Below are 14982 nucleotides of genomic sequence, written 5' to 3'. Positions count from 1 at the left end.
CTCAGGCAAAGGCAGATCTGTCAGTGTCTCAGATTACAACACAAAACCGTCCGGGTCTCACTAACACCTTTAAATCTGGCGTGTTTGAGTGTCTGGGGGTAGTATTGGGTCTAGTGTTGATAGTGGCACATTTCCATCCCTTTAATTTCGCGGTCAAGTAAGTGTCTGCTGGTGCCAGCGCGAGCACAAAAGGCAGGGCAGGAACGCTTTCCCTGCAGTAAGTTACAACAGGCAAAATAAACCCTAGAGGATTTACCACCTCTGAAACAGCTCGGAGCCAACCCCGGGTTCAAAATGATTGTCCAGTGCCGGGCTAGGACAGCGAGACTCGCGCCACCTCCTCCGAGCCAGGTCGTGCGGCACCCTGAGCAGCTCATCCGAGGGCGCTGCGACCCCCGCGCAGCCCGAGCTTTCGGCTCACCTGGTCCCAGCCAAAGGTGAGGCTCTGGCGAGAGGGAGCGGCCGGCGGGCGGGCGGGAGCGGAGCCGCGAGGGGGCGGGACCGGCACGCCGGGCCGCCCCGCCCCCCGATGACGCGGCGCCCGCCGACTCGCCGCGGTGCTGTCACTCACTCCTCACCATGGTTGCAGCACAAAGCAACAAGCCCCGGAGGCAGTTTCCTCCCTAAGGAGCGGCTCCGGCGGCCGGAGAAGGCGCAGGAGGAGGAAGAGGCGGAGGAAGAGGAGGGGAATCGCTGCTTCCCAAACACTCGGCGAGGGGTCTGCGCGCGGCTCTCCGATCTCGGCCCGCGGACGCCCGCCGCCGGGAGTGCGGATCTGGGCAGCCCGTGGCCCCTTCCCCTCCCCCGCCCCGCACGGACCTGGAACAAAGTTGCCCAGAGCGACTGGGCCGGAGGGCTGCAGCCCGGGTCGGCTGCTCTGGCCCCGCCGGCGCCCGGAAAGCTCCGCTCCGGGCGCGCTGATGGGGGGAGGCGGCGACGGCGGAGCCCGAGGCGGCCGGAGCCACAGAGGCGGCGGCGGCGGCGGGGCGGCCCGAGGGGATGCAGCAGCAGTCGGGAGGGACGGCCGAGCCCAGTAGACGATCCGGAGCGGCAGGGACAGCGGCCGAGTCGATCGGGCTTCGCAGCGCCCGGACCTGAGCCAGCCTTCCCCGCGGCGGCCGCAGCGCCCCGGTGCCCCGGGATTGGGGACGCGGCGATCGGAGTGTTTTGCGGAGACCCCCCGGGCGGCCGCGCGAGCCCCTGAAAGGAGGGGGCGACCGTCCGCGCGGGAGGGGAGAGGAGGCCCCGCCTGCCCGCAGCCCTCCCCCTCCTCACTGTCGCTCCTACCTCCCTAAAAATAACTCGGGCCCGCCGGGGCCAGGAGGAGCTGCCGCTGTCCCCCGAGTGAAGCCGGGGGAGGCGTGTCAAGCCCGGGCCCGGAGGGAGCCGGGCGCGCCAGGAAGCCTTGCCCGGCCCGGCGGCGAGGAAGAAGAGGAGGAGGAGGAAGGGGTGTCCCCAGCAGCGGATCGCGCCGCAGGGACCCTCCGGGCCGCGGGTCGCGGGAGCTGCGCGCCTCCCGCGTCCCTCGCGCGGCCTCTCGCTCCCGCCAGGTCTTCTGCGCGCCTGTCCCGCGCTCCGCGCCACCGGGCCCGGCGCCGCCGCGGCCGCAGGCTTGTTAGCCTCGGGCGGACCGGCGGGCGGAGCGCGCAGGGCGGAGGCAGCAGCTGCGCTGGGTCGGGAGGAGGCCGGCGAGGGTGCGGAGCGGCCCCGGCCGGGCGCGCGGGGGGAGATGGCGTCCTACGTGGATAACAGCTTCCGCCAAGCGGTGATGAAGAACCCCGCGGAGAGGACCTCCCAGGTGAGACCCGTCGGGACTTGGCTGCATGTGTGCCTCTTAGGCTGCGCCCGCTCCGGTCCCCCAACACCTTACTGACACAGCTCACCCCGCAAACCCCACTTCTCCCAGTGGGACCCCCAACTTCGAATCGCATCCCATCTCCGAGTCTTTCCCCCCAGTCATCTGGGTTTATTTCTCCGTCTCCTGGATATTCTCCTTATCGCTGCCCTCCCCATTCCTGACCTGCCCCCTACGTCTGCCCCGCGGAGGGAATTCTGTCATTGGCTTCCCCTCTCCCCAGCCGCACACCCGGCCTCTAAATCTCGCGGGTGGGGTGGGTGTCACCTCCTTTCGGCTACTCGTGCCACCTTGGAGGACGCAGTCCCCCTCCCTTCCCAAGCACGTGGCCCCTTGTACCTCTAGAGTTAGGTGGTGGTGAAAAGGTATTGCGGGAAACTTGTATGGGTCTGTGGAAGGCAAATCCATGTTGGGCTTCTAAGTAAACATTGAGATGTTTGTACATTTATTTTGCTCTTTTGAAAATGGGATGCAGCTTTCCAAGGAAAGGAGAAATAAGTTGAATAGCTAGGTTAGTGCTTTTAGTTTAAATTGCAGACAGAAGTGCAGAGCAGGCATATTCAAATACGCCCCCGGAAAGGGCACTGTGCGGATTCCTTTGGCGTTGCACAACCGTGTCAGAATTAGATAAGTTTGTTAACCTTTATACATTCGCTTACCTTCAGGCTTGTTTTTCTCCTCCTTTAACTGGAGGAATTGCTGCTGATGTTGGATTTGGTCGTTTCAAGTTGGACTAGAGAGGGGGGAAATTTTATTAAAATGTGGTGGTTGGATTTTTTTTTTTTTTTTTTTTTTTTTTTTTTGCCTTTAGTGGCTGACTGGATAATGACGCATGTTCCTAAGCGTTGGGATGGTGACTACAGGATGTCTCTCTGCCAACCCTCTTAAGACAAATAAGCCCTTCTGATCCTTAGGTCCATCAGACATTTAGGATCTAATGCTCAGAAGAGTTGCTGCGCTTGTTAAGAGTTGGATGCCATCTGTTCAAATCCAAATGTTCTTCTGTGACGTTGATTATTATTAGTTAATGTGGGGAGGACAGAATAAAATAGCATCTTCCACTGGCTGCCTTTGGACTAGGCCCAAGAATAGCACCTGGTACCGTTTTGATTTTTCATTTTTCTTGATGGAGCCATCACATCTGGGGGATCATAGATTGCATGTATTTACCAAATGTGTGGAAGATAGGTGATAATTTTACAAGAAAATTCATTTCAAAGTATCTCCAGAAAGTTTCTATTCTAAAGGATTATTTTATCCAAAACGAGGAATGCCCTGCTTTGATCATCTCCTTGGGCATCTTTGCACTTGCCTCTTATGTACCTCTCTTATCCATCATTTGTTTTCAAAGTGGTTGGGCCCTGGCTGGTGTAGCTGAGTGGATTGAGCGGGGGCTGCAAACCAAAGGGTTGCTGGGTTGCGGGCCAGGCCCCCAGTGGGGGCCATGTGAGAGGCAACCACACATTGATGTTGCTCTCCCTCTCTTTTTCCCTCCCTTCCCCTCTCTCTAAAAATAAATAAATAAAATCCCCCCCAAAAGGTATCTGTTTAAAAAAAATAAAGTGGGATCAGTCTTCTGTATCTGAAATGCTCATTCCCAGTCAGTGTGATGGAAAAGAGAATTTCAATGAAATAGTTCAACTTTTGAAGTGCCAAGTGCAATCACACATGCTGAGAATAGTAGAACCCATCAAGACCGGTCAGAAAATGAAGTCAGAGGCCTGTCGTGGAAATCCGAGAGGGGGAAGTGGTGGTGGCATCGGCAGATTAATTAGAATAGCGATGATTGGAACTGCGCTGTGGGTGGGGGGTTGTTTCACCAAACAAGCCTGTAAGAGACAAAACCTTCCCTGTGACAGCATGTGGATTGTGCCAAGTAAATGAACTGTTAAACTTTCCTGTTTCTGTGCCAGTTGTGTGGAATAAAAACGGACCCGGCATAGAACTTGGCCTGAGTCACAAGTGGGCCAGTGACTAACACTCCTTGATGGAAGCTTCATTGACAGTCTGAAAGCAGCAATTTCCCCCACCAAACCTTCACAGGAAAGTAAACAGATGGAAAGCTACCAAACATTTTGTGCATTCTTAAGTGTCAGTCCGATTAACTTTGATGTTCACTTCGTTATTACTAATCACGTTTATTTATTGTTTTAAAGAGAAGGTAGGTTTGAATGTGAATGTTTTCCTTCTTCACCTGGTTGTCAAAAATGATCTTCTGAAAGTTTGAAATGGACTCAAGTAAAAGTAAAAAAAGGGTTTTGGTAGAAGGTACCAAAGGTATCTTTACATGCAGTGCCTCGTGAATAGCGTGGCTGGAAGTTTTTCTGTACTATCTTTTTCAGGAATGCTTGAGAGTTAGAATTTTGCAGTATAAGGAAAGCAAACATTAAACACGCTTGCTCTCATGAACAAAAGGATATGAACCGGGAAAGTTCTGCCGTCATGCTTCCTTCAGTGTCTCAGATGGACTCTGTAAAGGAGTTTGGATGATTCTCATTACAAAGGAAAGGAAGGTGCTTTAAAAGATGGGAATGCAGGAAAAGACAGAAACATTTTTTTGTTGTTAAATTCAGTTTCTTTCTTTTTTTAAGAGAAGGAAAGCTGCCCAGTTTTTCTCCCAAACTCTGTGAAGACATAGTTTTGTATTTAGGTCAATTACTATTGCAATGTTGCTAGTGTAACCTAAGTAGTTTTAGCTGGAAGAGAACCTGGGTGTGGGGAGAGCCGCAGGGTAAACATAGGAACGCTGAAAATTAGGGAGCTTTTCAGGCCCACCTGGAAAATGGGAACCTGTTTTATTTAGGTATGTCATTAGAGAGGAGGAATGGTAAGGAGAAATAAAAAAAGGTATCACCTGACCTTTTAGCCAGCTCATGAATATTCAGATATAAGGGGCTGTCGGTATTTCACCTGATATTCTGAGAGGAGGAAAAACCCTATGTGTGTCCTGTATTGTTCTAGTCGGTGGGGCCCTGAGTCCTGAATAACAAGCCCTCTTGAAAATAATGAACACTGAACGTTCTGTTGACATTTCTCAGTGCACCTCTGTTGAAAAACAGGACTCTTAAGTAATGGCTTTATTAAACAATTTAGGTTTATGTCTTTAATCACTTACATAGGAAGCTTGGTCACCAAAGCAATTTAGTGAAGTAAAAGACGTAAATAAATTACAAACAGCTTTATCCCCCAAGGCTTTCAACAATAAAATGATTTTTCTAAACCATTTTATTAAGTTGTTGAGTTTAGACCCCTTGAAATTGCTTCTGTAAAGCATTTAAATACATAATGTTTTTAGTTGTTCAGGTGAAACATCTATTACAGAATTATTTCCTCTACTTTAAAGACCTGATTTATTGTGTTTTTAGCTAATTGTAAAAGCTATTTTAAAATTGTTAAGTGTAAAAGGACCCTACCTTATCCCCTTCTAGTTAATACTGTTACTTTGTTTTTCCTTATTGCAAAAACAGTTTTCTCTTTTGGCTATTGTACCTTTTGATTGACTTGCTAACTCATGAATTTGTAAGCTGAGAATTCCTAACAATGCAAGACTTAATTCTTTGCAAAGTCACCTACTAGATCTTGAGTCCTCATGAGAGGGCTGAAAAACACCTTTTCTCCAGAGAACCTTAAATTATGAGAGTCTGCACAAAAGAGTTTCTATGATAAATATTTAACTTTAAAAAAAAGAATTTATTTATTTATTTTTTAGAGAGAAGGGAAGAGAGGGAGAAAAAGAGAGGGAGAGAAACATCAATCTGTGGTTGCCTTTCATGCGCCCACTACTGGGGGACCTGGCTTGCAACCCCGGCATGTGCCCTGATTGGGAATTGAACCGGCAGCCTTTTGGTTTGCAGGCCAGCGCTCAGTCCACTGAGCAGCCAGGGTGGTAAATATTTAACTTTTCAATCTAAGTGGAAGAATTGTGTCTATTATAGTTAAATTTTCCATTTGCATTTCTTTTTATCATTGTTTATGAGCAGTTTCATATTTTCATTTGACAACTTATACTTCAATTATATTTTAGCTTAGTTTTGGGTTTTAGTAGTAAGTATTTGCTTCTTAAGTAGTTTTTGTGCAATTTTTGAAAAGCACATTTCACAAAGTAATGCCTGTTTAAGTCACCAGTATTTAGATTCCATAGAAATGGTACTTGAATTTGTAGGTTAAAAAACCCACACATTTATAACTGAAATACTAATTTCAAACTGTATTAGCATGTCACTTTGAACAAGTGAGGACTTAAAATTATGGTAAAATAATTATTGACTTTCTTTTTTTGCAATGCTAGTTGCTTTCAGATAACCTTTTAAACATTTAGTGATTAATAGTTCCATAATTAGCTTTGCATATCTTGGCTGAGGTTCAAAATGAATCTCTCCAACTGCAGTGCTGTATGTAGAGACTGGGTTAACACAGTCCTCCCTAGATCTTGGGCTTTTACAGAACAATTAAAAAATAAAAAAGGAAGAGGGCTACCCGGTTGCCAACTTGTTGCCATTTTTTTTCTCTCCAGAAACGTCATTAAAAAAACAAACAGCTATAGCCTTTGATCACTACCATTTTATTAACGGTCTTGCCATTTAATAAGAAAGATAGGGCCCAGGCTGGTGTGGCTCAGTGGATTGAGTGACAGCCTGGGAACCAAGGGGTTGCTGGTTCCATGCCCAGTCAGGGCACATGCCTGGGTTGTGGGCTTAGGTGCCCAGTAGGGGGCGCGTGAGAGGCAACCACACATTGATGTTTCTCTCCCTCTCTTTCTCCCTCCCTTCTCCTCTGTCTAAAAATAAATAAAATCATTAAAAAAAAAGAAGGGGGGAAATACACTATCACTTCAAAGCTCAGTTTCTACAATCAGGTTTTCTTTTTTTTTTTTTTTTTTTTTTTGCTTCATAAGAAAATGCACTGGGTTTTGTTTTGTTTTGTTTTGTTTTTTAAACTACTCTTGGCCTGAAGAAAACTTTATCTGGGTGGATTTTGGGTGAATTACATGATTCAGATAAAGTCTGCCTTTGGTGATATTTAAAGTTCAATTCATGTAAAATAGTATGACAAAGTAATAGTGGCATATGCCTCACATATAAATTAGCCCTAAATAAAGACCTTTTAAAAAAAGAGAAAGGCAATGCTTCTTGAGTCGTTTGATGACTTACTTTTCAAGGAATTGTAATTACCTGAAGTGACTCTGATCTAGACTAAAGAGATATAGAAATATGGGCACTGGTGATAGTTCGCTGATGCCTGTATTTTATTTCCTCTTCTCACCCCATTTTTGGTAGCAGTTTTCTCACCTGTAAAATGGGGATACCAGCTTTCTGAGGTTGCTTGGCATATTAAGTGAAGTAAAGTGAATTTACTGTTTACTAGTTAGTGCAGTGTCTAATGATAATTCCTATTGCAGCACATTTTAATGAAATACCTATTATTTTCCAAGCCTTGGGAATTCAAAGATAAAATGAGACATGTCCCTCAAGTAATTCACCAATTTGCTGTATCCTGTAAGGATGTGATTCATTAGTGCTGTAACAGCTGTTCTCTGCCAACACTGAAGGGGCTGTGGTCTTCCTACATGAGGACCACATGATTGAGTCTTGGGTGAGTAGGAATTCAACCAGTGGACGAGGAGACATGAAGGATATCCCAGGCTGACACACTGTCATATAAGTAGCACATGTGATTGTAAGAAAATGCAGCAAAGGGCGTGAGTGAGTAAGGGATGGGGAGTGACTCCACTGGAGTGTAGAAGCTTGTGGTTTGGAAGAGAGTGAGAAGAACCCAAGAGTTCTGGGAAAGGCTGATGTCTGTTCTTCAGTCTGGGGTGGCTGGGAGCCTGAGTTACGCAGTGGAGATGGACTAGAAATATGCGGGAATAGACTCCCCTGGACTGGCTGGCTGAAGGGGCGCATGCTTATGTCAGCTACTCATTGCACCAGACTACGCTCACATTATGCCAGGACACTAGAATCACGGTGGATGACAGTGATAGACATTTCCTAGTTCATTGGGAAAAAACCCAGGTTGTTGAATATAATTCTCTTGATTTTTTTTTTTTTTTTTTTACTCACAAAGTTTCTTCCTTAAACTTTGGTGTTTTCTCTGTGTACATTCTGGAATCTAATATGAAATATCTGATTTATCATATCATTATGCTAAAAACATGAGTATTTCTTAACCTGAAATGATACTGTGATTTTGAAGCATTCTGTCCTTTTGGAAGAGTCAAGGAATGCCCTAATTTCACTGGGCAAAAAGTAAATTTATTTATATAAATATCATAATTGACTTGTGATGTAATAATTGTAGTGAGTCTTTGAGAACAGTTCCTTATTCTCCCCTACACCATTTTTTAAAAAAATGTAGATAGATTAATTAATGTTAAATTCAGAAGGAAAAACTATTTGTAGTATGTATAATTGTACTTTCTCAGAGCTTTTGAATATTTATAATTAGTAAAAATATATTCAGTGGTTATAATGTCAGCCTTTGTGGGGAGAAAATTAAGCTGATTACCACATTTTTTTGGTTTAGGATTTTTATCGCTTCAGGAAAATAAACCCCTTTGTTTTCACATGCTAATTAGTCACTACTTACTGACCTGTGTGAGGTCTGTGTTCCTTGCCATATTCAGGTATTTCCTTCTCTTCTTCAGTCTGCCAAGGGATTTGTCTTTGGTGTAGCTGTGGTGGGTGGGGTGGGTTTTTGTGGAGCAGATAGTTTAGTGGTTGCATTTTAAGTTCTCTTGGCTCTGTCATTTCTGTGCTTTCACATTCACTGATCATACAGAGTGTTTGGGAGGAGATGGTGCCAGTGACTTGAAGAGGAAGGTTGCTTTGTCTCTGGAACTAAAACCCTTCTTCCTTGTGCTATAATTTCTCATTGCTTGTTTGTGCAAGTTGAAAATCATAGATTGTGGAGGTTCAGAATGTTTTAAATATTTAATATGAGCCCAGTTATTTGAAGCAAAAGTTTACATTTTGATCCTTAACTGTTGGTAATTTAGTTGACCAGCCAACACTCACCGTAATATCTGGCCCTTGGCACCTTTCTGCTCTCTGTTCTCCAGCTTGTGGTATTTGTTCCTACCTAACATGAAAGCTAATAAGAGAGGACCCGAAAGAAGAACCAGCTTTTAGAGGGTTTTTCTGGTGAGGCCTGATAGTACCCTTCCTAGAAGCTGAACTAGCAGTCCGTGGATCTGGGGCCTGGGCCACCGTGGTGTTTATCTGACTTCTCCTGCATGTCCACTCATTACCCGTTTTTTAAAATGGTTTTTTAGGTTGAGATAATTGTGCATTCACATGCACTGTTAAGAAAGAATGCAGAGAGATCCTGTGCACTCTTTACCCAGATCTTCCTGTTCCTAATATCTTGCAAAACTATAGTGCAGTGTCACAACCAGGATATTGACATCCATTCTCAAGATGCACAACCGTTCAGGCAGCAGCAAAATGTCTCTTGTTGCCATTTTACAGCCACAGTTACTCCCCACCCTACCTCTGGCAAAGGTTAATGTGTTCTTCACTGCTATAATTTTGTCATTTCAAGAATGTTATGTAATTGGAATCATATAGGATTTGACCTTTAAGGATTGGCTTTTTTTTTTTTTTCCTCAGCATAAGTAAGGTTCATTATGTTTTGGCTAAAATGAATTTCTGCTGTTGTCACTGAGTGGTTTGGATTTATGTTCCTGAAATGCTGATAATGTACGGGGATTGCAGGTTGGGGGCGAGTGTCAAAAAGTGCAATGGATTGAAATAGTGACAGTGGTGAGTAAGTTCCATAGTAACGTGTATAAAATGAAGACCGAAGATCGTGCAGTCTTGGCTAAGCAAGAGGTGTGATAGTACAGTGCATGTGGGATATTTCAGTACATACAGTTCCTTTCTGTCTGTCTATCTGTCTGTGTCTGTCTGTATCTATCCATCCATCTATCTATCTATTTATATTTTAGTCATAATGGAGGTGGTAAATTTAGTCTTAGCCATCAGTGATTCCTCATTCAGAGAAATTACTTGACCTTCCCCAGCTGAAGTGGCATTTTTTGGTAATTCAGAAGGAAGTCTAATTAACGTGTGTACAAAGGCATCCCAGTGGCCAAATTGGGGCCGATGTGAACAAGGTAAACAATGGATTACAACCCCTAGGGGAAAAATATTCCATGAGCTTATACTAATAAAAATAAACACTTGAATAAATAAATAATTGGGGGAGAAGAGATAGCTGTTTGTTATAATAGAATTCCAATAAAAAATGCAGAAGGATGAAGGAAACAGGAAATCAGCAGCAGGCAAACATCAAGTGGTAACTGTTGCGAGCACAAGTCATCAGTGGATGCCGAAATTGTAGATGAAAGAATGATGAAAAGTATATGTCAGATATCAAAGTATTTCTATAATCTCAAAGTATCTTTGCCACAGTTGAATTAATTGTAAACAGAGGTCAGTACTTTTATAGTGAAGAAAATTTGGTCAAGGTGATATGAACATCATGACTCACTGAGAAGGGCGCATCTGTGGTCAGATTCTTACTAAACAGCTTCTATCTACGTGTCAGAAAACAGCAGACAAGCTCCAATTTAAGGACATTATACAAGGTACCGTATTTTTTGTACTCTAAGATGCACCGTTCCCACCCCCCATCCCCCGCCCCAAATTTGGGAGGAAAATGGGGGTGCGTCTTATACTCCAAATGCAGTGCGCTTGGCTCACTGGGGGGCGGGCAGTGGTGGAGCGGGGTCATAGGAGGCAGGAGCAGGACCATATTTTTGCTTCAAATTTTTTTTCCTGTTTTCCTCTTCTAAAACCTAGGTGTGTCTTATGGTCCGGTGCCTCTCATAGTCTGAAAAATACGGTAACAGTCTAGTACCCAAAAGTGTCCAGGGGATGAAAGGATGAAATACTGAAGAACTGTCACAGGTAGGAAGAGGCTAAGGGAATGCTGTAACCAAATGACGTGTGCGATGCTGGGTGGGATCCAAGACCAGGAAAAAAATGATTAGAACAACTAGTGAAATTTGACATACACACGCACACAAGCTAGTAAATGGACAAGAAAAGCTAAGGTGATAACTTTTAACTTATTTACTCATCTTAATTTCTACCTGAATTTTGTAGGTATTCCCAGTGTTCAGTGTATTTTACCAGTTTGGAATGTCTCATGATCCTGACTTCAAGTAGATTAGAAAATCTGGTATAAGAAAAAATGCAGAAAATAAAACATCTCGTGTATTAAGCAACATGGAAAAGAAACTGTGGTAGTAGCCTAGCGAAGTCAATTCAGGTGAAGGTTGTAGCCCACCCCCTTCCCTTTCCTGGGAATTTAAAAATTATTCAAATTGTAACTTTTAGTAGGAGAGTGGAAGGGAGGGAAGGGAGTGGCACAGGTGTGTTTGCAAAGTCGTCGCAGGCCCCGTTAGAGCTAGAGGTGCTGATACTGTCTGAGCTAGTGTGTTCGGTGCTTTCATTGCGATTTTTCAGGACTTCCTCTATTAGGATTCAAAAGGAGGGAAAAGCAATTACTTTTAAAATCAGCTCAAGATAGAAATAGCTCCACAAATCTCCCCCCACCCCATATATATACCTTTGCATTTCAATTATAGAGCCAATCCCGGAGCACCTCCCCCTCCTCCCCTCCCCCCCCATTAGCCACCTGTCTTTTCTTGTGGTAAATACTGGAGAACACATGCTGTTTTTGTATTCCAAGTACTGTCTTGATGTGACTGAAATTGGTGCTGGAAGAATTGTGTCTAAATAAGACCTGGCCAGGCTTTGAAGTGACTAAAATCTTATAAAATAAAACAACATGAAAATGGTTAGATGTAGACTAAACCTATTTAACCTTCATCCATAAGTAACTATTTGACTTCTTCAAGGCAGTAAGTTTCTGATTTCTTCCTGTGCACAATCCTTACATTATGTAGTTTTGCAAACACCGTTTTCTTTTAAGCACAGTCATATTTGTTAGAAAAATCTTGGTCAAATTGTTAGAAATATTTGGCTGAGTTACATTTTTAGTTATTAAGAAACTGCTTGATCAAACATACATTTCCAGACATCTAGAGATGAGTTTTAAAAACTGATGAGTTTAGAAAATTGAAATGATGTAGTTTAAAATGTGAAGAGCTGACATAAGGAAGAATTTGACTGCATTTCAGTTTTGTTTCCGGTCTGCATGTCTGATCCCCCCCTACTTTTATAGAGCTGGAAGAAACTGAGGAGGAAGCTTTTATGGGCACATGTTACCCACCCGCCTGCTCTGCTCCTTGGATTTGAGATACCACAAACTTCTTTTACTGACAGGCCATGTATGCAGAGGCCCAGAAGTTCTTTCCTCCCAAATGAGAACCTCCAAACCTAATCATCATCTGAGACTTGAGTTGGGATGGGTGGGAATTCCTCTCCTGATTTCCCTTTCTCTGGTCTGGTTTAAATCTACATCACACAGAGAAAACTCTGTGGGAGGCAGCATGGTGAAATCACTGTAGTTAAAAGTCCTGGTTCCCACTTCACCTTTCCTGGGATGGCTGTTTTCTCTAGTAGTGATACATCTGTATCTTTAATTGAATTCACAGACTAGTGGTGTCGAGTTAATTTAGTGTATTTCCTTCATATAACCTAGTGTTTATGATCCTGGACTTCGGTGTCAAACACACTGCTCTGTGGTCCTGGGCAGGGAACTTGGATTTCATGGACTGTTAACATTTCATAAAACACTGGGCACAGCTATTGATTTGTCACCTGCTTATTTTGCCAAGTAAGCATGTTAAAGTGAATGTAAACTTGATGTCCACTATTCTCATTTCATAAAAGAAAGGATGTTTTAATATAACAAAAATAGAAAGGTCATGTTCTCAGTAAATACATAGCCTTGTTTTACCATATTATTCTGATTTTGTCAAGGATTGGTGAAAATTTTACCGTGGGTTGGCATGGTAATGTTACCAACATCATATAGTTTGAAGATGAAATACATTCATGTATGTTGAAGTTATTTAACAGTCTTTGGCATGGAATGTCTAATAAGTTACTGTTATCTTTTATATAGTATATATATTTATACTATTATTTGTTGTTATATTATTAATATTGCTGTTGCTGTTAATAGTTGCTGTTCATTTGCTCCCTGCTCTCCCTTGTTCCCCTAGACAATTTTTCATCATTATTTATCATGAGCAATTCACCAAAGTGATTTATAACATAATTCAATTTGATAGATTTGATTCATCATAGCATACATTGTATTAGGATTGCATTAGTCTGCTGGTTACAAAGAACTGCCCACATAGAGGCTTCACCAAGGGCTTATTTTTCTCACCCAAGAAAGGATGAAGCAGAAAACAAGAACAGAAACTCACAGACACAGACAAGAGCATGGTGATGACCAGAGGAGGGGGTTGGGGGAGGTATAAGCTGGTAAAGGGGGGATAAATGGTGATGGGAGGAGACTGGACTTGGGGTGGTGAACACACAGCACAATATACAGATGGTGTAGTACAGAACCGTACACCTGAAACTTTTCTCATTTTATTAACCAGTGTCACCCCAATAAATTCAGTAGGAAGGCAGTGCAAGGTCATTAAGGAAACTGGCTCAGTGCCAGAGCTGCAAGATGGTGGCTGCACCACAAACCAGGGAAAAGGGATGCTGAAAATCCTTTCCTTGGTAAGATTTTGTCCTTTATTTTGAAGGAAAGCCCTCATTGGGTACTTGTTATTGGTCAGAGCTCTGTCACATGGCTACTCCTCATTGCAAAGGAGGCTGGTTTTGCTTTAAGTCTGTACATTATAGAAAGGCAGGAAAGAAAGAGGTTAAGATCAATGAGTGATGTGAGCTGATAGTATTTGTCCAACTTACTTTGCATGGAAAATAGGCGATTGTCGTAAGTTCATGCAGTGACTCTCAGGAGACCTCTTTTGAAAGTCTTATTGGATTGTAGAGCTGCATTACTGCAGCCACAGTTATGGAATCATAGATGTGTTTAACTTCTTGCTTCACTTCATAGGTGCATGATTATTAATTTTCTGAACCACAGTCTTGTATTTGGAAAGAGAGATAAAAATACCAGTGGTGAGCATTATTATAAAACTAAATGAAACACAGAATTTAGCTTTTAAATAGAACTATTTTTAAATGGTAATTATTGATTGAAATATTAATTTGAAATAAAATGTAGGCTTATATTTTCTAAATTAATTCATTTGGTTTTGAATTTATTTTATTTTTAAAACTCTAGAAGTTTTATTTCATTTTTTAAAATGTGTTCAATTTGTGTATGTTCATATTTCTACTTGTAGTAAGACTTTGTCGTTTTTCTGGGACTTCAAGTTTCAATTTGTCATCTTTTCCTACAGAGCAATCATCACTTTTTGTAAATAAATATACATTTGTGTATAAAGTATTTGTAAAAGATAGCTGTTTAAATAGTTTTCTGTAACTTGTTGAATTCATACTTATATCATAAACTTACATCTTGAAGAAAAATGGTTTCATATTGAACGTTATACAAGACTAGCTGTGTAATACTAATAAAACTTTAAGTAGGTACTGTGTTCAGCCTTAAAGCAGTTATGTTTAGGTTGGGTTTTTAACGATAGCATTCAAGATTTATATGTATATAAACTGCTCTTAATGTATAGTGGGGTCAGTTAAACAATTCGCTATCAGAAGTTAGTGGCTAGAAATGTTGTTGGGAAAAGTTGAAGGTATTTGTCATTTAAAAAAATTTGTTGTGTTCCTAAGTTATTTGTTTTGGTTGGAGGGGTGATGTATAATAAATCCCTGACTTTAGTGTGTAAGTTAGAAGTTAGAATCCTATGTCAGGACATTCCTTAGCACAGAATTGGAGCTAAAAAATGTTCTTTAATGATTTGATGTTTCTTTCCTGAGAGTTTGAGATGGGAGTGGGGGGAGGAGGGTAGTGGAATAATTATATTCCTGTGTTAATAGCAAATTGAATAAAACCTGAAAAGGAGCAGTAATTTTTGGTTAACCTTTTGCAACACAAGTCTTCCCTTTATAGAAGCATGTAACTTTGGGCAACAAAGTTACGTTATTTTGGTGCTTGTATTTTGAGCTGTCATTTACATTGGTATTTTCACTGGGATTTAGCAGAGCGTATAAATTCTTCCTCTG

At 42.8% G+C, this 14982-nt stretch overlaps 1 protein-coding gene across 7 annotated transcripts in view; it reads left to right on the top strand.

The window, feature by feature from the left end:
* The first annotated feature begins 564 nt into the window (after positions 1-564).
* Positions 565-14982, top strand: part of RAPGEF2 (Rap guanine nucleotide exchange factor 2) — a 216374-nt gene continuing 201956 nt past the window's right edge. For 4 of the 7 annotated variants that reach the window (XM_045202499.3, XM_045202500.3, XM_024568781.3 and 1 more), the window contains exon 1: positions 565-1798. In XM_045202499.3, the coding sequence (XP_045058434.2) occupies positions 1730-1798 (69 nt within the window). In that variant the 5' untranslated portion in view covers positions 565-1729. The remainder of the gene's footprint in view (positions 1799-14982) is intronic. The other 3 variants (XM_053911634.2, XM_024568783.4, XM_024568782.4) reach the window with 1 other exon arrangement.

This window comes from Desmodus rotundus, chromosome 9 (assembly GCF_022682495.2).
Source record: "Desmodus rotundus isolate HL8 chromosome 9, HLdesRot8A.1, whole genome shotgun sequence".
Taxonomy (NCBI): domain Eukaryota; kingdom Metazoa; phylum Chordata; class Mammalia; order Chiroptera; family Phyllostomidae; genus Desmodus; species Desmodus rotundus.
The sequence above is the reverse complement of the archived record's forward strand: the minus strand, read 5'-3'. Positions and strand labels throughout refer to the sequence as shown.